Source organism: Hylaeus anthracinus, unplaced genomic scaffold, assembly GCF_026225885.1.
Source record: "Hylaeus anthracinus isolate JK02 unplaced genomic scaffold, UHH_iyHylAnth1.0_haploid 12001, whole genome shotgun sequence".
Classification (NCBI taxonomy): domain Eukaryota; kingdom Metazoa; phylum Arthropoda; class Insecta; order Hymenoptera; family Colletidae; genus Hylaeus; species Hylaeus anthracinus.
This window is the reverse complement of record NW_026534348.1, coordinates 4,594,654-4,617,221: the sequence shown is the minus strand read 5'-3', so window position 1 is coordinate 4,617,221 and position 22,568 is coordinate 4,594,654. Positions and strand designations below refer to the sequence as shown.

Below are 22,568 nucleotides of genomic sequence, written 5' to 3'. Positions count from 1 at the left end.
CGTCATCTTTTCTCTTTTATCAACGCTCTCGTCTCGGTCTTGCTTTCGTTTGTTTATTTATTTATTTGCCAAGTACACGCGGTATCTCGCTTTGCCGACACCATTTATACTTGGACTAAATAATACACGATCAACTTGCGCGAGACGTCAAGAAATCTCTGATACGACTCGTAATTTTCATACTTCGACATTCATCGATTAGGGATGGAATGCTTTTTGCTCAAAAAGTGCATTTATCTAGCAAAAAAAAAAAAAAAAAAAAAATACCTCTCCACGTGGATTTTCAAACATCAGATACAAAGTATTTTTGTTTGTTTGCGAGCGAGCAACAAATAGTTGGATTCCATTGTGTATTTTCGAGATCCTTTGGTAGCGAGCTTTGCATGGATACCGCAATACGGCTCTGTTCAAAAAACGGTACATCACAGGAAAAAATAGTAAACCGTTGGGGACATCAATCAAGTGTCCAATCCGTGAAAAAGTCGAAAGTCGCGTCGAAATAAAAAACGAACGGAAATGTAAACTTTTGAAATCGCTACGTGTTGCGGCGTAATAGGAGCGAAGGAGGTACCATTTAATTTTGGATACTCAAAGTGCTCAACAAATTGAACATTCTGTACAAACATGAAACGCATAGTACGTTTGATACGATCCATTGTTATCGTTAATCTGAATAGTACGGAAGCGGGATCCCCTGTTCGCGCCTAATCGGTATCCGCCTCGGTTCACGACGATACGTCGTATCTCGGAGACTAAACGTTCGCGCGAATTTTGTTCTTGATTCGAATGACCGTATACGCGACCTAGGTTTGCTCGTTAAAACCGGAAGCACCCCGTGTACGCGTACGTAGCTACTCTCTGCGTGTCGTCGTCTTTTTCGCGGTGGTTTGAAAGGGGCCCGGAGAGGCGGCACACGGAAAGAGGGAGAGAAAGAGCAGAGGGAGTCGAATCGCGACAAGAGGGTGGGAGGAGGGGGCTGGAATGCCCCAGCGAAGAAGAGCAGAGAGAACCATGAGAGTAAGCCGCTTATCAGGGTGGCAGCAGGCACTATAGGTCCAACCAACGCAGATAGGTGGGTTTCCATGGAAACACGGATCTGTCCGTTAGGTCTCTACGTACCCACGTCCAGCCGCCTATCCGTTGTAGGCGTATCCGCTACACGAAAAGCCGTGGAACGAGAGAGAAACGAATCGAGAGTATCTTTGGCTCCGTACGCGTCCGTGCGAAACGGCCAGTCGGAGGACGGAAGAGAACGGCCAGGATCGCGACGACGAGGAAAGAGCTATGTAGCAACTCGCACGCTTCGAAGGCACCGCCGCTTTTATTGTTCGTTTATCAAGCAAACGTCACGGTCTGCCCGCGAACCGCTCGACGAATCCGTCGCGACCGAGTTTGGATTATTTCGTCGCCAGCCTGCCGCGAATACCCCCGACGAATTCTACGAATGGTCTTGTTGATCGTAGATTACAGTTCTTCACGCGTACCCGACCGTCTCCACGTTGGATCAAGTTTTTTTCATCCGCGGAATACATAATGCACGAGCCACTGGTCCTCTCCGCGTAAAATAACAAAATTAAAATGGAAATGAATCGTTGCGAAACGACAGTCTGCGACCTCGAGGAACGTCAACGTTCGGACTGTCTCCGGTCGCGAACACTTCTGCAGCCTTCTTCTGACCCACGTGTTCCAATTTAGCTGGATTTTAATCTACCTTCGTATAGAAAATATTTCTCAACTTTCGATTTTTTAACGCCAAGGGAGCGACGGTCTCGGAGCGGTCCAGTTTACTCGCTCCGAAATCGACGCTGGCCGTCGCGTGCGCGCAAAGAGACAGTCCGTGTCGAACGACGGGCGCGCACACGTTCGGGGGAGCGTTTCGAGGCTTCGTATGTCTGTATTTATTTTATTATGCAATCGTACGCGGGGTCGCGCCTCGCCATAGGAGGAAAAAAATGTAGCGACCCCGAGCGGACCCGAGGGGTGCGAAAAACGAAGGGGTGTCGAAACGTTGTCGTTAACACGCCAAGCCGAGGTTTCTGCCCGGTGTTTGGGGACGCTGCCTACAGCCGCCGGGTACGTGGGAATCGCGTCACATGCCTCGCCCTTTTCTCATTCGACGACTACTATTTGTTGTCGCAGAGAAATTGCCCGTCCACTTAACTTCCTCCGCCTCCCGGTGGGTACGCGACGCGTGAACAGACATCCACGCCTCTGATTTTCGCTCGGAATCGAACCATAATCGAAGACCAACCAGGAAACCTCGTTCTCCATTGTACTCTCAAAAGTTCTTCGCGATACCCGTCTTCTGGCTATTGTTTCTTAATTGGTTCGTCGGTCGAGTCGACCTGAAAACTTTATTGCAGGGTAATAAGCATTGTTCCGAATTTCCTCTTGAGTCATTCTTAATTAATTCATTTATTTAGTGCGAGGATCTGTATTGGATATTCATTGGATTATAGGGCAGTTGCTTACTTCGTGGAAACGCATAATTCCGAAGAAGGCTAATTAGACGCAACGTTGACGTCGTAACCATAAATCTCCAGATACGGGGGACCGGCAGAGTTGTATCGTTTGTTCGTTTCCCTTCACGCATATCGTTCCCGACAAGTGCACCTTACCCTTTCTTCTTCGGTTTGGGCGATCGGTACCACGCCTAAAATTTAAAGTTAGTTTCTTTACATACGCATCGAGTTTGTTACCGTGAACCAAGGAGTACTCGGTGTAGAATCTAGCGTTGATATCGCGATGGTTCATGGGAGAGAGTTTGTCGGTTCGATAGAATTTCAATCGCTCAATTAGGCGTCAGGTTGGGAGCGGCACGTGGCCCGAGCACGTGCGCTCGTCGTCGTTACCAAGTGGCCGCAAAACGTCCGGGCTAAACAAGCACGCGTAGAAACACCAGGGAGAAGTTCTTGGTTGGAATCGAAGAGCGAACGGCTCGCGTCGATCGACGCGTGTCACGAGTAAATTGAGTAGGTGGACGGTGTCGGTTCTCGAAACGAGGGGTCCGAATACTGGTCTGGTCCTAATTGCAGGATAAACACTCGAGTTTGAGTGAAATATCACGTACAACGATATCGATACTTCCGACTCTCCTCCGCTTCTTCTTCTGTTGTGGAACTTGTTCCCACGTAGAGGATTTTGCACTTGGTTATTCATCCCTGTTGAAGGAATCATGGTAAAAATAACGTACCCCTATATATAGTGTAAATAATTATATATTTAAAAGAGCGAACTGTGGTAGAAATCTGTTAGGTTACTTCAACGATCCCTCGTTATTCGATTATTCTCCACAATTTGTATCGACTTTTGCTACATCTTTCGGCTATACAGTGTTTGACAATCGGTAGGAAGGTTGCACAAAGTAGGTGGAGCAGTCGGGAACCTTCGAAGAGGAAGCGAAGGAAAAAGGCGTCGGTTGGAAGACGGTAACGCGAAGCTTATCCGATTATTCGCCTGTCCCGGATGTGTGTTGGTATTTCGTTACTTACTTATGCTCCTCTCTGCTAGATTACCGCGCAAGAGCGACTATGCTCGAAGGCCACGCGGCGTTTCTTTTTGCCCATTCGATCAGGAACTTCCTATGGTCTTCTCGAGCGCAGGTGTATCGTTCTCAAGTTCGGAAGTGCTATCATTTTCTGCGACGTCGGTCCCAGGGTCTCGCGCGATCGTCCGTGGAAGGACGTTGCAATCCCGACACCGTGAAAGGCAAACTCTGTCTCCCCGCGGTTATCTGCTTTGCGCAGCGATTTCGCAGGAGAGGTCACCCTGTAAACGCAAAGTCGGCCAAATGTTTTCGTAGCTGATGGCCTTTTAGAATTCCCTCTCCACAAGGCAGCGTGGCACGTGCTATCATCCCACGGTCCCCTGAATAATCCGTCCCTCTGCTCGCGTCCTGCACCGTCTAGCGGCCTATTCGCGTTTTAGCTTTTAATTAATTTTCGATTCCCGTCCGCGGGCGTATTCACTTTCCGTCGATCTTCGCTCGAGATTCGTTCGTCTTCCTCTCTCCTGGTCGCCTTCGAATTTCGACGACCGTCGCATCTCGTATTCTATGAATATCGAAGTAACCAGCGCAGCCGTGGAACGAGTTTGCCGCATCGCCAGCTTCGATTCCTCCTTCGATTCCACGATATTCGCGCGGCACGCGTAATTTATGGTTCGATCTGCGCGACTTAACCGTCTTGATGTATGGCGCGCCGCGGAGTAGCCGGTTAATTTATCGTATAATTACAGCGGGATTTTGCATGCGATTCCCCCGGCCGAGCGGTGTAATTGATATTAATTTGCATTTTCTAATTCGTCGTGCATTCTGAATTAGAAATTTCCCGCGTTATCTCGGTTATTTATTATCCGATCGCGTACGCGCGCCCCGCAACAAACGCCGAGCGTCTAATCGAGTTTCGCGGACGCGCCGTATTTCATCGCAGGCATAGTTTTAGATCGTATCGCGGATAAATAAGCGCCGTAGCGTATAATTCATTCGGTCGCGGACACTGTACGTTGTGCCGAGCAGCGAAGACAACGATTAATTAAATTCACACCGTTGCGATCAATTAATACTTTTCATTGTTATTCCCGTCTTATTAGACGCGACGCTAAACGGTATTTAACGAATATAGAACGCACAGGCGTTTGTTTCTTGGAATCTACAGCTACCGTTCCGACTCGCGCGATTTAGAGGACATCTCGCCAGGCGAGCGAAATTACTGTGAAATTTTGTTAGCAGTCCATTGACTTCCACGGATTCCGTTCCACTTGGTAGCACGAAACGCGAAACCCCGGCGCAGAGGGAAGGAAGAATCCAATAAACAGAAAACGAATTCGCTATTAGGGTCGCGTCTGATCCCGTTGTGGGCCAACGAGCCAAAGCAACCCTTATATCAACCCTCGGTTTCGTTTCGCGCTGACGATAATAAATCGAATCATACTTCAGGACGCAGCGGGTGTTTGCCGTCCCATTAGGGTTGCTTAGCTAGCCGCCTTTCGGCGAATCGACGCATCCGAATTGATCGTATCCCGTGCCTGATAACTTTCGCATTCGATCTCCCGACCCGTTTCGACGACTACCGCGAAACCCGTTTTTTTCACGATTTTGGGGCGACGATGGATCCGTAGATCGCGAGAGCCGGTGGCTCTCCTCTCCTCTCGCGCAGAATTCAAGCAAACGAAGGGCTTTTCCTCGCGCCCACTCATCGCCGCGTGGAAGCAGGCGGAAGACCATAATCGGAATTCCATTGTCTCGTTGGCGGATAAGGGCCTGGCTCTCACAGGGGCCGATGTATAGCTGGCAAAGGCCGTCGTTAACGGTAGCGCCAACGCCCACTCGACAATCAAGCATACTCTCGCTGGATCCGTGCCTCTCTCTTCCCACCGGGAGCCTCGTCCCTTCGTCTCTGGTCTCCGTTGGATCCGCCATGGAGGCAACGGAACAGAGAAGATACGGATCATAGATTCAACGATCGCGGGCGTGTCGTGGCCATCGTTGCGACGGTAGCCAACCGGCGTGGAATTTTACATTGTGACCAGCGCAATCTGTCTCGAAGATCTACCTGGGTACCACGTTGATAGCCCACTCGACCAGTTCGTTAGCCCACGATCGCATGTATGCATCATCGTCGGCGTCATCGTCATCATCCTTTGCTTCGGCGAGTCGTTGCGTATCGTTCTTAGCTTAAAGGTACAGTTCGACTGCCAGCCGAGGAGATACGACCGATACGACGCCTATGGTAGCGGTCCTCGTAAACCACTCCTCGTTCGAGGCACCTCGATCATTTCGTCTTCCCGTCAGTTTTCATCGACGATTTTCCTCCGTGCTTTCGTATCTACGATTCTCTCTTCCTCGTGCTCCATCTTCAGATTAACGCTCGCTTACATCCATTTCTTTTTGGCAAACTCCCTCAACTAAACTCTCGCGCGAGGAAAAGTCTGAGCGATCTCTTGTTCTCTCGCCATTCCTCTCGGGCACGTGTTATCTTCGTAATTATTATTTTTAACCTCGACGCGTTGATACGCGCAAAGGGATTTAAAGGGAAGAAGGAAGAATATATGCGACGCGTACAATGTCTTCGGGTTGCTTTCTCTTCACGTCGTAAACCACTCCTGTGACTTACTCTCCCGGTGGAAGTTGCTGCTTTTAATTCCGCTCTTCTCTTCGTCTTCGTTCCTCGCGTTCTTCTCCGCTGAACCTACTCAACGGGTGCTTTCTCTTTTTGGGTTGCCGTGCCGCGACTTGTTCCTCGTCGCCGTGGCGCGCTGCGCCTCGATCGGCTCGCCACGCTGGAACAACCGCGAACAAAGAGCCGCGAGTTCGTCCGGGGAAGAAGAAATCGCGGTCTCCGGTTCCGTCATTCCGGTTGACCGAAGTAAGGTGGTCGAAGATCGTGCGAGAGGTTGTTTTCACCGGATTCGAGACCACCGGCGCGGTCGCGAAAAAACGATATCTAGCGCGAAGTTGGGGGCGACACAAAGAAGTTTCCGTCTTTACTTATCGCATTATGATTTCTAGAAGTGGTTCGCGAGGTCGGTCTTTAAAATACTCGGTTCGTTGGATCGTGGAGCACCGAGCCATCGAACGAACGATTCTCCTGGACTGGTATCCACCATTCCTTTCTCGACTTTACGATCCAGCTTCCAACCGGGAGACACTGGCGAGGAGCAGTTTTCCAGGCTCTTCTTTTTATTGGACCGAGCGTTGTACGTTGGCGTGTTGGATACCATCGTTTCCAGAGGCAGCTGGGAACGAACCGCGACTTTGGTCCTCTGGATGGTCGTGTATTCCGGGGTGTACCCTTCCCTCCCCCCCTTCCCCCCCCCCTTCTCGACGCCCCGTACCACCGTTCTGGCTTGTCCCCCGGCCTCCTGTCCCCTCTGCCGCCCGCTACCGCCCCTGTGACCCCCTCATAAGCGGATTACGTGGGTCCCGAAACGAGCCAAGCGAGGCTCGATGGCACGAGGAAGGTAGAGGAGGGTGGGTCGTAGCGAGGGAACTGTTCAAAATTACGCTATCGCGACCTCGCAACGCTTACACCCCTCCGCGCCACCCCCTTTTCGCTCCTACGCTCTGCGGTGGTGACGCCTCACCCTTGGTTCTCTCTCCTTCGTCCTCTCGACGAACCGCGTCCTCGATGTTCCTTTGCCGGGGACACGACTCCTCGAGGATGTCAAATATTCCAGTCCTCGAGTGCTTGTTTATTTTGACCGATCGACTCGGTAAATGCTCTTCCACGAGCCTTGTTCAACCCTTCGCGACGTTCGCCGCGATCGATCGCATCGAGAAATCGTCTCGATCGATGCAAGCGCAACCACGAGTTTACTCGTGACCGATCAACAATGTATTTAAGACACGGATCTCTAACCTACGAGTTCTATCCATTTCGCAGTTGTTTAATTTCCGTTCGATTTTCTTGCGTTGCAGGAATGAACCAGCGCAAACAGCGCCGAGAGAGAACTACCTTCACCAGGGCGCAACTGGACGTGCTGGAGAACCTTTTTACGAAAACAAGGTATCCCGACATCTTCATGCGAGAAGAAGTGGCTCTGAAGATCAATCTGCCGGAATCGAGAGTCCAGGTAAATTGATTATCCCCGTTGCACTTCTCGATTGCGATTAATTTGTCGTTTGTTGGATCCTCTGCTATGAACGTGACCGTAGCCAAAGGTGTGCAGGGTGTATCGAAACAACTTTAAGTGTCTCGCGAGAATGTTTTCGAACCCCTGATAGATATCGACACCTAAAGAAAGTGCTCCAATTTTGATAGGGTGGTGGCATCGGGGCTACAGTTCCGATACATTCTGTACATATCGTCGAAATCAATTCCGTAGAAGGGAAGCCCCGGTAGCTTTATTCGACGCGCTCAGGGATACGCGAACAGTAACAAGTCACCGAGAACGAGATTGTTCTCGACGGACGACGGTAACGAGCAAGAGAGAAAGATGGAAGGAGAGTGGTTCGTGCTTCGGCAAGCGCAGGCGAGATTTAAGGTATTTACACAACTCGGTGTCGCGCCCTACGTCCCTCCGGTTTCGCCATTGTCCCGGTCGTGGCTGTACATTGATAGATGCGACGACGAGCTCGTTGACGCTTTTATTGCGGTCCTCCTGACATCTTTATTTCGTGGCGGGGTGTCCCGGCGTCTACGAGTCACGATCCTCACGGGGATCTTCGAGCTCGCGAATCCCGATCATGATACACCATTACCGAGATCCGTATTCGGGTCTTATCGCGGGGGAGCCAGCTGGACCGTTCATTCTGGGCCTCAAACTTACCCAATCATTGCACGGATGACAAAGACTTTCTCGTCGTCCGTCTAAATTAGCACAGAAAGTCCATCTTCCGATCGGAGCCTCTCGAACTCGAAAGCTTCGTCCGCCATTGCGTCTATAGCTCGCACGATTCGACTTCGGGGTCCTGGGGCTCGCGATTGGAGTAGCTGGGGTCAGAGAGCTGCACGCCACGGGGACGAGACACGACTTAGTTCGGGTACTCGGTACCGCCATCGTGAGATATAGGACAAAGCGAGGAAATTCCGCCCAGCGGAGTTTCCACGCGAAGTTAAGCCCCCGGTGAATGGAGGCGCAACTGCAAAAGGGTGTAACACACGTACGCCTAGACAGCACACGTGTGCACGATGGTATATTGTAGAGGCGTACCCACGTGAACGAATAATATTCAGGGGAGGGGGGGGGGAGGTTAGACGGGAAGGGGATGGTTGGATAGGAGAGGACGGCGATGCGTGGATCTAAAAGTTTCCGTGGGAGAAGGAGAGGAGAGAGCATCGACGCGGGGCCAGAGGTGCGTTCGTGCGAGCGTGTAGGTAGAGGAACACAGAAGCACGATGTATAGAGCACAACATATAGTTGATTTGTTCCTGGATTATAGCCCTTCGTTCTGTCTCGTTCGCGAGTCTCTATGCCGCGTTTCTCTGCGAGAGAACGACACAGCTGCGCCGCGATGTTTGCTGCGTTTGAATGCGCCGGGTCGTTCGTTTGTCGTTTACGATCAGAGGAACGGCGTCAAAAGTTTATTTCCACGGTGAAAAACAGCGAGATCCTGACATGGCTCGGAACGCGACGACGCGACGACCAGCTAGAAAGTCCGTCGGGTCTACGTTAGAGGGACGACGGGTTTCAGGAATTTATTCCCATTAAATTCTTGGTAATAGTCTTGGTAATCGCGAGACGTATGTTCGCAGACATCGAGAACACTTGCTCGAGCTTCGACTTCCAATTGGTAGGATGCGATTTTACGCGAAAGATAATACGGTAGCGTAGATGAGATGCTCTGACGCGTTGGTCGCCACGTGACCAAGAAACGTTGTTCCTTTTTAGTCGATTTCTCATTCTATGCGTCTAAAACTATTCGTTACGAATTTTTTTTTTAACCTGAATCGAACATTTCTAATCGGGGCACGCCGGAGTCCGACGTTTCTTTTGTCCCTGGACAAACATCGGATCGGACGTTGTCCCGTTTCCCTGGGGTCGCGTAGGTCTCCCGCGTGAATCGTATTAATAGTACAAATAAGAAAATATATTTGTCATAACGAAGCGTCAACGCAGCTGCTCCACCCCGTGGCGGAGATGAGTCGGTTTTCCGCGTCGGATGCTAACCAGATGGTGATGCAATTTACACCTAGCCATCGATACACACGGGTAAAACAGGCTGCGGTCGGGCCCGAGGGCTTCCGGGTGGCACCGTGGCTCGTTCCGTTGGTTTTTGGGGGTAGCTGCGAACTCGGGTTGTGTGTTGTTCCTGAGGGGTAAGAGGGAAGGGGGTGTCGTTGTGCAAACACAGAACGGTAATGGGCGTTTTCGCCCTCTCGTCGTTCCTCCCCCGCGTTCAGCAGACGTTTCCTCTCCCTTTCGCGGCGCTGGATCGTTTCTCTTGCGGTTGATACGCAATATCCGCGTCTCACGCGTCTCGAATCTTCGCACCCCATTTTCGCGGATGTGTTTGCGAGACGAGGATTCGTCCGTTGCGCCCTTAGATAAGGAACGTAGGCAAACACCATCCCCCGTCGGCGACATCTTTCGCGCCTCGTCGGAGAATCACGGGCCGTCGCTTGAATTTCTAATTTCTTTCGACACCTCGTTAGCTTTAACTTTTCAACGGTCCCCTTTCCTGGCGGGGTCATTGTTCCGCGCGCCGCCTTTGGAAAGGGTTTTTCTCGTTTCGAGCCCCACGAGTCCTTCCTTCGTTCTCAACTCGACCAACTAACACGGAATCCGCAGCGGCTGGAAATCCCGTGTCCGCATGGCCGATTCGCGCTCTTCGCAACAACTGTTACAATGCCGGGCGATAATAACAACAATGACGGCGGGTCCCGGTTTTAAAGGCACAGGCATAGATTCATAGGATCGCACCCCTGGCCACATTGTGCGCCGGGATTACAGAGGGTGCATGAGGGGGAGTGAAAAGGGCCCTGTGCGCGCGAGCATGCGGAGTATCGGGGGATGCTTTCTTTCTTTCTCCTTCGTCCCCTCGTCCGAGTCGGGAGGAAGAGAGAGATTTTTCGATTCCACTTACGCGTTTCCTCGTGCTAGTCGCTCAAATCCCGTCGTCCGTGTGGCAGTCGCATAGGCAAAGCCGAGTCTGCACGTTCTTATATAACACAGATTTATTGCAGCTTCCTTGTATCGGATATTTTTGTAACCTGGTATTAGATTTTATTTTCTTTATGAAGATGTCGACGACGCGTATGCTCTCTTCGCTTAGAAAAAGCAATTCTCCTCGCTATTACTCTTCTTCTTTTATCAAGTTTGCAACTTTGATCCATGGCGTGTCATGTTACATTGCGAGCAAGCGTCCCTGTATATAGTTCCACGCACCCACACAAGCATATTTGCGAACGGAATCATTCGATCTCCACTAGCAGGGTGAAAACAACCCTAGTTAGTACGGTGCGCTTTGATTCGCGCATGCGTGTCGACGACCGCCGTCGAAGCGAATCCCAAGGGACACACCGATGAGCGCACGCAAAGCCCGAAACCTGGACGTGTACGTGCACGTAACCCCCCAGGTCTCCTCCCCCCTTTCGTTGCTTGTTATTGTTGCGATTTAATGAAATGTTACGGCCGTCCGCCCGCGATTACTTTCCCATTGCGCCGATTAACTCCCCATTGGAACGGTTCCATCCCTCGTGACGGGACACCTTTTCTTCTCGATGATCCCCCGGGCGATGGTTTCGGAGAAACCTTTCTAGATTCCCCACGGAAGATCTCGCCACTCTTTCGCTTCATCGGTTCCACGAATCGCGGTCGAGGCATCAGGGTTTCCATGTAACGCAATTATTCAAATTAAACCGAGATTCGTTTGGCTTGAGAAAAAATTAATTGAACCAAGCTGCGCGAGCATGTAGCATACCTCGCGTTGCGATTAAACGCGTCGATGTTAGGTTCATTGTGCGAAATACGTGCAAGAATTTGTTCAAATTGTTCCGTAATAGTACAAAGTAATGCAAGTATTTTCTCTACGTTTTCTATTCATTTCTAAACCGACCACCGTTCCATTTGTACGTATCTCACACAGTCGTGAACGTGTACATAGAGATTTCCTGGACTGGATATTTTCACGCCATCCTCATGTCTTTTTCGCGTTCTTGTTTGCGTAGGTGTGGTTCAAGAACCGCCGAGCGAAATGCAGACAGCAACTGCAGCAGCAACAACAGCAACAACAGCAGCAGCAAACCTCTCCGTCGAAGGGTTCACCGCGGTCAAATCAGACGCAGAGCACCGGCAACAACGGCAACAAAATGTCGACGAACGCGACGGCGACGCCCAACAGACGCTCGTCGCCTGTTTCTCCGCCTCGAGGGAAGGAGGCCCCGGGCCCGAACTCGCCACTGCTTTCGACGACGTCGACGTATCCGCGTCTCGGCGTGACGCCGACCGGCGGAAGCGGCGCGAACAGCGCTCTGACGACCCCGTCGCCGCCGTTGACCCCGGGTGCCAGCCAGTTACCACCGTCGTCTTATCCACCTCCGATGAACCAGATTCATCACGGCGACTATGGTTTCACTTGGAGTTCACCGTCGCCCGGCTCGGTGAACCCGAGCCAATGTTACGCCGGGCAGACCTACAACGCCTACCAGAACCCGTACACTGCCGGCGAGTATTATCAGACCCAGATTTCGCACATGCACCACAGCCCCCAAGGAAACTACCACCCCCAGTACCATCACAATATGACGCTGACGTCCTCGATGTCGCACTTGACCACCCATCATCTGAACTCGACCGGCACCAACGACATGGCGGCCTCGCCGTCCGATTCCGACGGTTACATCTTGCCCGACCAGAAGTATCAGACGATGGTATAGCGGTCTGGTAGATCCTCTGGGATATATCATCGCGGTCAGGAGGCCATTTCTGCGGCCGGATCCTCCGCGGCTTATCACTGGCGATTGAACTCCGCGGCGAGTTGTCTAGAAATCAACGGCAATATCGATTCCGACAACTGATAGCCGAACGGTTTTTAAACACGTGCATCGCTCTATCGACGATCTTTTTGTGCATCGATCACGGCTCGCAGACCCGAGCTTTTAATTTTCACCCGTGTTTTCCCAATTATGACGCCATAGCATCTCGCTCTCCTAGATAACCGGACCACCTAGCAATAGATAAGGTACGTGGAAATTCGAGCATGCTATCAGAAACTCTACAGCGATGATAAAATCAACTGCTCAGGGTCTGCGATATTTTTACCTTGCACGGGAAGATTAACGAAGCTCGAAGGTGCCCTTCAACCTCCTACGAGCTCGACGACGAGCACGAATTTTAGAATGATTCGAAATTTTAGATGGGACAGACCTAACCCAGTAATCACGTCCCTGGGAAGCGGTCCGTCTTTGCGTTCGACCGGAACGTCGTAATCGATGGCAATCGATTGCCACTTCGGTCGAGGCGAGCTTTGATTGGCGATGCCTACGAGTCGACAGACGCCGCGCGAGATGTTCGCAATTTGAATTTCGAGCGAGCATCTGCAAACGTCGATGACGACCAACGCGGACATCTGCCATTTTCGCTTGCAGAATGTCCGTCGAAAGCGTCAAAGCGGGAACAATTTCGCGAAGCGTTTGCAAACGCGACAACCCAATCGATTAACGACGGTCGCTAAGATCAGGCATACTTTGCTATCGTTCCGGGAACGTTCGTTGTCGTTTCCAGCGCCGTCGAGCCGAGACGAGCAACACGCACCGATCTCTGGAAAACGTAGAGATACGAAGACACATCCCTAGAAAGGATTTTCTAACGAGGGTAGGAAACAGGGAACGTTTCGCGTTCGAAGATCAGATTCCAGTCGTTAACCGACGAACGATCTGACTCGAGACACGTCGCGACTCGTTCCATTTTCCCGCCTCCATCTGTTCGAACAGCAAACGAAGGATGCCTGGCTCTTTCTGTTCGATCACCTCTACTATTGACGCGTGACAGTGATTTTTCGTATATCTGCCCTTTCCAGAAAGAATCTCAGTGGTCTCGGTATCGTCGAAGATCACGCTCGGAGTTTCGTTGCTAGCAATTTCTGACGCTCTATTAATTTTATCGTGGATCGTTTGCGCGAGTATCGGGTGATCCGTTGAGAGGAATTGAGAACGCGACGCGAACCTTCCACTATTGCTTTAATCGAATCCCAGAGACAATCGACGGAAGCGGACAATTTGTGTCCGACGAGATCATCGTTCGTTGCAACGGTTAGAGTTATCCTCGAAACTGATATCGTTCCTTTTGTCTTTTACGCGCGACGGTCGAGAGTCGCACGATAATTTTAAGTTTCTTCGACGGTCGGCACTTTTTTTTATTTTATTGTTAGAGGAAGCGACAAGCAGAATGAGCGCATCGGAATCAACCCTCCGCGGACGGACATTTTTGGAGCAAAATGCATTCTTTCACGCGTTGAGTATACATATATACACGTTGAGCGCTAAAATCGCGTCTGTCGTCCGCGAAGGGTCGAACGGAGAAGAGGAATGCGCGTCGCTTCTTCTTGGTGATTTGTACATTTTTCACGCGCCACGAGAATTCCGCGAGCGATTATTTCATCGGCATGGTCGACGCGATTTGCATTTTTACCGCGAAAGCGACGAGTACCCATCATCACTGCCGTCTTTATTCTTAGTATTACCGTTCTGATCTTTATTATTACGATTAATAATTGTATCGATAATCATCCATATCAACCACGGCCAGTAGCCGGACGTTTGTGTAAATAGTAAACAAAGCATAGTGCGTAAGCGAGTGTGCGTTTGAATGGGTACGGAAGAACGTAGATACGATCCTGTCGAGGTCCTCGAGGGATCGCGACGGATCCGTTGTCGCTGACGTTAGTCTTCGTGGCTCCACGAGTACGCTCTTCGATGGCGAAGTCGAGCTTTTTCCATCGCGTTACGACTCGGAATACGCAAATCTGACAGAATGTTGAAACCACGCGCAAGCACTTTTCGAAAAAGAGTTTTGTTCTCGCGACGATAACTGTCTCCGAGCGAACATATAAAAAAAAAAAAAAGATACATATGTAAAACAACGTAAAAAGCGAATACTTAACCGTGAGTGTATATTTCGTGTATACAACCTCAATGTATATTATCGTGGCTTAGATGATATACGATTTAAAAATACCAGTATCATTAACAATAGCAAGATGATAATGTAAACCGTAAATGATTATCGTGCGCACATAGAAAAGTAAGTTACTTTGTAATAATACCACGCGAATGTACATAATTCTACCTAACTTGTAAGCTACATGATTGTTCTATCATGTGAGAAGAGAATCTTCCTACGTCAAAATAAATCATCGCATATTATTAATAAAAGGATTTGTCCATTCATTTCTCGACCAGAACCACGTCGTTGCGAGGTGACTCGCGCGAATCAACTCCTTTCTTTATCATTCCAACAATGTACACGAACAAAATTTCCGGTATCGTCAACGTAAGAATTCGTCGATTCGTCTGCAAACCAGAATCGGTGCTCGTCGAGTCAATTAATTTTCCGTCGATTCTAATTAATGTAAAATTTGTTCATTCTGTTTGATTCCCAGCACGTGGTATGTCTTCTATTCCGTTATAGATCGCGACTCGACTCCCTATTAATCACATTGAGGTTCGCAAGATCTTCCGCCCCGGGCTGTAATTTTGCTAATGCACCTGAAATTAATTAACATTAAAGCGGTCCCGCGGCACATCATTCGAGCTAGCCGGCGCATCGATCGCGACCCATTAAAGACCGTATTAATTACAGACCCGCGGTCACCATAATCGCGAATGCAATTTGCGTGCCGCGCGGATCCCTATCCGATGTTATCCTGTTTTCCGCGAAATTAAAAAAAACATTCACCGACCGAAACGAATCGGCGAATTTGTGTCTCCACGCGGAAATAACGAATCGCGCCTGCAGCTTCCATTACGCGTTCGTTAGTATTTTTTTGTTAACGTTTGTTCATCCCTTTCGTCTCGCGATATTATAAAGTATGCTCGGCACATGTTTCTTGAATGAAATGCCGAGTTATAATGCTTTAAACTTTCGTAATACAAGGTTCGTGGAATTGTTGAAAAAAATATTAACGAACGGCATCGTAGTCGCTGCGTTGAATCTAATTTGAACGAAAGCGGTCGCTGGAAAGCTGGACGAGCAAAGCGTAATTAGTACGTTTACGAAAGCCGGGACCGCTTGTTATCGCGCAGAATATCCGATTCCCTTTGATAAGGCCATGTAAATTTCTGCCCGCCTAAATACGGGGGTAGAGATGGTAGATGGCTATCAGGATCGAGAGACTCGCGTGCCGGAGACGGTCCATTAAAGGATCGCAGGTGCACGAGGTACGCGTAGGTGCATATAGGTCGATAATAGACGAGGGGTGGCGGCAACGGCGTATCTCTAAATGGTCTAAACTTCCAGGACAAAGAACTCCCAAGCTCCCGGAACGGCCTATGCTTGGCTAATTGGACAGATCGGGTACCTGTCTACCTTTTGACGGCGTAATCCGGCATCCTTTCTAACTCATCAAATTAACGGGCTATAACAAATCGGCCGGGGTACCTAAGTACTCTCCCCGAGCCCTTTGATGACCCTTTCGCATAATCAGGACGCAAATCCTTCGCGACTTTCTCTTTAAAAGAAGATCCCGGCTCATAGGGAATGTTACACGACCGAATTATCTGTACACTCGATTCAAATCCACGGCGAGTTTGTTGAGCCTCTTACGGAACGATCGGCGAGACGGTATCGCGGCCTGAACCTTAACCGCGAATAATGCGGCGATAAAATGCTCCCTTAATTTACCCGATTTATCAAGGCTTACGTCGGCGATCTCTACGAGAAGAAAGAACCCGGAGAACTGGGAGTCGGAGGAGACACGATTGAGCCCTTTTAAAACAGAAACGGCGATAAACTTCGGATAAGTAAACCCGAACTTGCTGTACTTACGATGCACGCGAGAAATATTGGGGGTGCAATAAGTTCAGACCTGGCGCGTAAACATCGCGTTGAAACATAAATTACGTCTATCGCCGGGACGTGTGCAATTTTCTATATTTAACGAAGCCGTTCTTTTCGCAGCGAGAGAAGACGACCAAGCGTTAGCGCGAACAGGGTCGTTTCTCGACGTTATTGCGAATTTGAAAAAATGCCTTTCCATTTCTATCGTGCCCTAGAGAGCGCCTGGTGAAGAGACTCGCAGCCACGGTTCGCGCCTGGGTGCGAGTAACGAGGAAGAAACAAAATTCGTGTGTCCTTTTCGGATGGGTTGGCTCGATCCTCGTCGGGATATCCTGGCGACATTTTCGACGGGTTTGCGAGTGTCGACCGTTCACTTTCAGCGTGGCGAAGACAATGGCCTTGAACTTGGCCGAGTGCTGCGGCGAAGAGTTAAAATCGGCTTGCGTTTAGCCGGATCCCATTATAACAACTCGGAGCCGGCCGTAAGCTTCATGGCTTGGTTCCGCTCACTGTGTCACCGGGCTAAGCCCCGACTTACCTACCTATCCTTGCGAACCGCTCTCTTACCCCTTTTCCTACAGCCTCTCCGCCTGTCTATGGCCGGTTTAATGCTCGCATTATGTCCTATTGCCACACCTACCGAAACTTACTCGGCAATCGAGCCGCTGCTTCGCGGAAGTCGCCTCGGTACGAGGCCGCTACTCGTTCGTCGATCCTTTGTTTGATCGACGCGTTGACCGGTAGCTGCGGCTCTGGGTTACCCTGAAACAGATTTACAAGCGGGCGATTATCGACCGTGCCATTGTTTTTACCCTGCTGGATTTACGCCCGGCCTTTGTCACCTCGGATCGATGACTGTCGCGTGCTTCGTTTCGCTCGAAAACATTTTTATTTTCCCTCTCGCTCGCCGCTCCAACAATAAATCCAAACTATAAGTATAATAACGTCTTTATTGTATTATCTATTGGTTTACCTGGCGTTGGTCTTTGTGACTATGGTTTATTGTAATGATAGGGTGGACTCCGACCATTGTCTCGATCACGTACCAAAGATATTGTCCGTATTGTCGTATTCAATCGAGATTCTTGAGTCTCATTTAGCCTCGAGGTATGTTTCCTTCTTTTGATCGTGAAGCTTTTCTTGAGAATTTCGCGTATCAACCGTGTTTGATTCTTTTAATGGCCGGAGCCACGTTCGTGTCAGCATAGATTTACCAACCCTTATCCTATAACACGCGTGAGTACTTAAAGAATTCAGCAATGGCAGCTCTGCTTTAATCGGTTCAAACACTCGTAATCCCTGTCTCTCTATAATAGCACTATAAATATAACAAGCACGCGTATAAACTAGTATCACTATGACGCTCAGTTTGGAATGTCTACCCCGGTAGATAGCTGAGCTGAGTGAACGCGACGAATAAAGCAAAGCAATAAAAATAACATTAACGATAGCCGCGTTACGATGGAGGTAAAAACTGTTGGAAACAATGACAGACCGAAGATTCATTCCAAGATTACGCTTTAATCCTTTCCCTGTTCCGTGCGTCAAAGCTGACGCACGGTTGTCTGCCGTGACACGCTTCGTGTGTCGTTTTTGACGCACGCTATTTTTTTCGCAACACCTGCCTGGACCGAACAATAAGCTAATCGAAACTTTATTCAACGTTTTTAAACGTACGCACGCCGTACGCCAACCTTTTCGATAGAAAAAAAAATAATAGAATTCCGTTTAAACCTGGCGACACGTACCGGCATCCACGGATCCGTCGACGATTTGACCCACATCGCGCGTTTCTGTCCATATTCGACGGGGGTCGCAGGTGAAAATGCGTTTCGCCGGGATTTGCGCACGATTGTTTACGCGCATTACATTTTTCAGTTGCTCGTCGTTCCATCGAGGGGCTGACGTTCGAGTAAATCATGCATTATGAACGCGCCACCGAAAAGTTTCGCGTCGAATTTCTGGCAACTCCATTTATAGCCGCCTCGCCATATTTCATTCGACCGTGGACATCGTCGGCGACAAGCGGTGAGAGTAAACCGTATAAATAATGCACCGTCGGGAATCGGTTCAATAATTTCGCGCGAATTTATTCATTAAATCGAGGACGCTGCGCTCGAAAGCTTCGCTGGCGAATGTTCCACGAAAAATAAGCGTGATTTTCACGATAGCTTCTGTCCATGTAAAATAGTCGAAGGGCGCAAATCGATTGTTTTCTCCTTAGAGAATTAATAGCGCGAGGAGCGAAATAAAAAATTGGAAAGTTCGAGGGGGGGGGGAGGGGGCGGGCGGGCGGGGGATAAAGCAACCGGATGAAATTGTCACGCAATCTCGGAGTCACGTTAAAGTCCGGAAGGGAATTCTTCCTCGATTGGCAATATCTCTAACGAGAAGCAGGCGGGGGAAGAATAGACGCGGGAGGGATGGGATCGGCGGGATCAAAGAGGCCAGCTCGCGCTCCCGTAACTAGATTCCTCGTTCCCACTTTGAGGATTGCTTAATGCTCTATAAGCGGCCGTTTTAAACTCGATGAAATCGAATCAGCCAACGAATCGAGATCGCGTCGCGCTGCAAATTCAATTGAAGGAACCGTCGGTCGTTGCGCATCGAAACGTCGTCGGTTTCGACTTGGTCGCTTTGATCTTTTTCCACGTGCTCGAGCCATGGACCGTCTTTCGACGAGAACTCGCGTGCGTCATACTTCGTAATCGATACAGCTGCAATTTTAATTGGCGCTGATGTTGACGGCAATCGAGACGAGCGAATCCTCGCGACAGTTCTTCGCGCCATTTCGGTTCACGCTCACCTGTCGATCTGCTCGGGTGTTATCCGCGAGATGATCGTTCAGCGTCGATTGGACGATGTCGACTGTCGACTGTGGCTCTGTAAACGTAGAGTAAACGTTGCTCGGTATTACGATAAATTAACTGAAAAGCGTAATCGAACAAGAGGAACACCGGGCTTGGAAGTCTTTGAAAAGTACCAGGTCTTCCGCTACGACTGTTTCGAATGCGATCCCTGGATCTCTTACACCCGCACCGTTTTCGACGGTCGATCGATCCCAGGAAAGAGGAAGTCGATTCGGCCGATCGCGCACAAAGTCGAGCAGCAATTTTTTACTCGAACTCGCGGCTCGGTTCGACCCAATTACGATCATCGGCCAGGCGAAGGGATCAGAAGCTCCGGCAGGAAGTCAAGGGGCGCGAATGCATTGTTAAGCTCCCTCTGTCCAAACATTCGGCTTGCTCACGAGTAACCAACACACCTATTTCCCTTTCCCCGCTGTTCGTCTATCTCTCTCTTCCATTCGGTGCTGGCTCTTTTTCTCGCGCTCTACGGGCGTGCCACCCTCGGTCTTTTCCGTAGCCTGCGCGAGAACCATCCACAGGTAATCCTAAAAAATGGACCGTCGGTTTCCGCCGCCATGGGGTCGAGCACACGTGGAGATTCCTTCGTCACTCTTCCACGCACACCATCGTCCCGGCTCGCATACCCTGCTCACGAACTCCCGCAGATCCGCCGTGAATTTCGCGCGAAAAGGGTACGCGGTTTCCGCGAGAACGACTAACGGTGCGTTTACACACACCCAACGAAGGCCAACGAATAGCTACGACGAGAGTAGAAAACGGCATTTTATTTCAAGAGGACGATCTTCTATTCCTATTTATTTTATTCTCTAAATTTTGCTCGGCGTCTGTTCGCCATCGTTCGATAAGCGTAAACGATTCGAAATCGCACGAAAGAGCTCGCTCGACCTCGGTGTACCGGTATAAAAAGCCAAAATTCACCGTTCGATCTCATTCGTTCGCCATCGTTGGGTGTACGTCGGCGCGCCTTAATAGGCGCTCGACGGCAAACGCGATCCGACTGGTATGATGTATGAGCTGCTAATTAATCGCGTGCCATGAATCACGTTCCTCGTCACCACCTACCGATTTACAGGGCGAACAACTCGCAGCCTTTCCATACGGAATAGCGTTTACGCGTTACCTCGAATGCGCGCGCGTTTCTGTTCGTACATGCAAAAATGGCTGTTCGCGACCGCGTCAACGGTGAACCTTAACCTTACCCCGTGTATCATAGAAACGCGGGAGAGCCGCCATTGCTGTTAAATGGAAATCATTACGTTCCTCGATATCTCCACGTTTCTCCGGGGCACAGAAGTCGAGCGCGATTCGCTTCGACGGGGAAAATATCCCGCAATGATACTGGAGCCTTCACCCTCCGGAGGCGAGCGAGCCTTTCCCATTTTAAGGAACCCGGACCAGTCGCGTCGGCAGAGTAAAAAGGACCGTGTACGTATAACTTGATCGCACACAGAACGCTCGAGTACAGAGAGAGGAGACGAACGAAAAAAAAGGAAAGAACCGACGCTGGCGGAGGAAGAAAGGGACGGAAAAGAGGGAAAGATCAAAGATGGAGGAAGAGAGTGAAAAGGGGTTGGAGGAAGATAGAAGAGAACTCCTCTCGGCAAAGGATCTCTCCCGTGCACGAGAAGAGAGAGCCGAGAGAGGGTCCTATAAATAATTAGCGAGGAGTCGCTCTCCGCTCGGCGGGCGTAAGCCGCTTACAACCCCCGTGCACCCTGCGCCTCCCCGCCTGGTCTCCGTTCCCCTGGCCCCTTGGCTCTGCCAGCATCTACCTTCCCTCGGGTTCTTCACCACCCGATTGCTGCCCCTCGCGACCACCGCCACCCTCCTCCTTTTCCACCTACCGTTCTCTCAGCTTCTCTCCGCAACCGGGGAGATTCCTGCCGGCCTTCGTTCGCCCTTCGACGGCAACCCTTCGTCAACGGCTGCCGTCTCGAAGACGCTGCTCCGTTCAACTAAATACGATAACGTACGAGAACAATCGAAAATTAGAGTTTACGACGTTCGAATAACGTAAACAGAGGTGGCGACGTTATCTCTGGTTTACGTTTACGTCTGACGCTCGAAACCCCTTTCGAGTTGAGTAGCGCGGCAAAGGGATCCACGGGTTCATCGTTTCGAGAAGATGAAGTCGTTGATCGATACTAATGAGTGGCACGCGGTGCTCATCTGTTGCGGGAATCGTTTCTGCGTGAACGGATGATCGAGCGTAGGAAACAAACTCGACCGACTGTGCTTCGAAATGGGTTATAAGGCTTTGTGGCGTATAACGCGGGCTGTCTCTTCAGCGTTCGAGCGTTGAGAAGGCGTGATTTGCTAATTCCAACGAAGAAAAGATTACGAACCGACGCGTGTACGCGAATTTGAATTCGAGTCCCTCGGGAAATATTTGTTTATATCGGTCCTTCTTAAAAACGAGAATCCTACGATTAGGATCAGTACAATTTTGTAACGACATCGTTTGTATTTTTTCCACAGCCCTGGCAAACACTCCAGAAGGACAACGAGAAATTAATTTCTCCGGCCAAGTACAATTCGATAGGGCGGGGAATAAAGTTCTCGGTGTCCGAGTTTTCGCGACCGATCGCCTCATCCTCTTTCCGAAAGTTGGCGCTAAATTCCGCTTAATTACACTCGGAGCACCCGATGCTAAGGACGATCGTGGAAAACCTTTTAGCGGGGAATTGAAAGTTGAGAGATCCACTCTGCCGCGCAAACGAGCTTAATGCCTCTGACCATTGTCAAAATCCAGAATCAGCGGAATCTGTTTCCCATCGGCGCATAGCAAATCGAAATCCGCTCGAATGCAGGGAAATCTCTATCGAGGGTGAAAATTCCTACAACGACGACAAGTAGATTCGCTAGTTAACGGTCAATATTTACAGGTACTTCTCCGAAGGAATTTTCCGAGGAATTTTTTATTCGATTGTTTAAGGAGGCACTTTGAATGGCCCGTTGAAATCGAGGCAGTCGTGCTCCCCGTCGGGGTAGTTGAACGTGTGCGCGATTCGCAGGAAAGGGAGACGTCAGGGATGGGTTGGTCGGTCGGTGGTACAACGGATCGGCTTAACATCGGAGGCGCCGATGTTGACTAACTGGGCTAACAACGTCGCGGCGTTTGCCACCGGTACGTTTGCCAGTCGGCACGTGGCAGGCCTCTCCGTGGCTGCCTAGTCGATTAGCCGAGCTTACGTTTATTCCCGCCTCGTTTGTTGCTCCTTTCGGCGTTTCGTCTCCTCTCGGCGTTCCTTCCTTTCTATT

General features: G+C 50.1%; 1 protein-coding gene across 1 annotated transcript in view; it reads left to right on the top strand.

Moving 5' to 3' along the window:
* Window positions 1-13,495, top strand: part of LOC128891001 (homeobox protein OTX2-like) — a 43,031-nt gene extending 29,536 nt beyond the window's left edge. Inside the window, exons 3-4 of the mRNA XM_054150115.1 lie at window positions 7,418-7,572; window positions 11,610-13,495. Of these exons, the coding sequence (XP_054006090.1) occupies window positions 7,418-7,572; window positions 11,610-12,317 (863 nt within the window). The 3' untranslated portion in view covers window positions 12,318-13,495. The remainder of the gene's footprint in view (window positions 1-7,417; window positions 7,573-11,609) is intronic.
* Window positions 13,496-22,568: the final 9,073 nt, after the last annotated feature.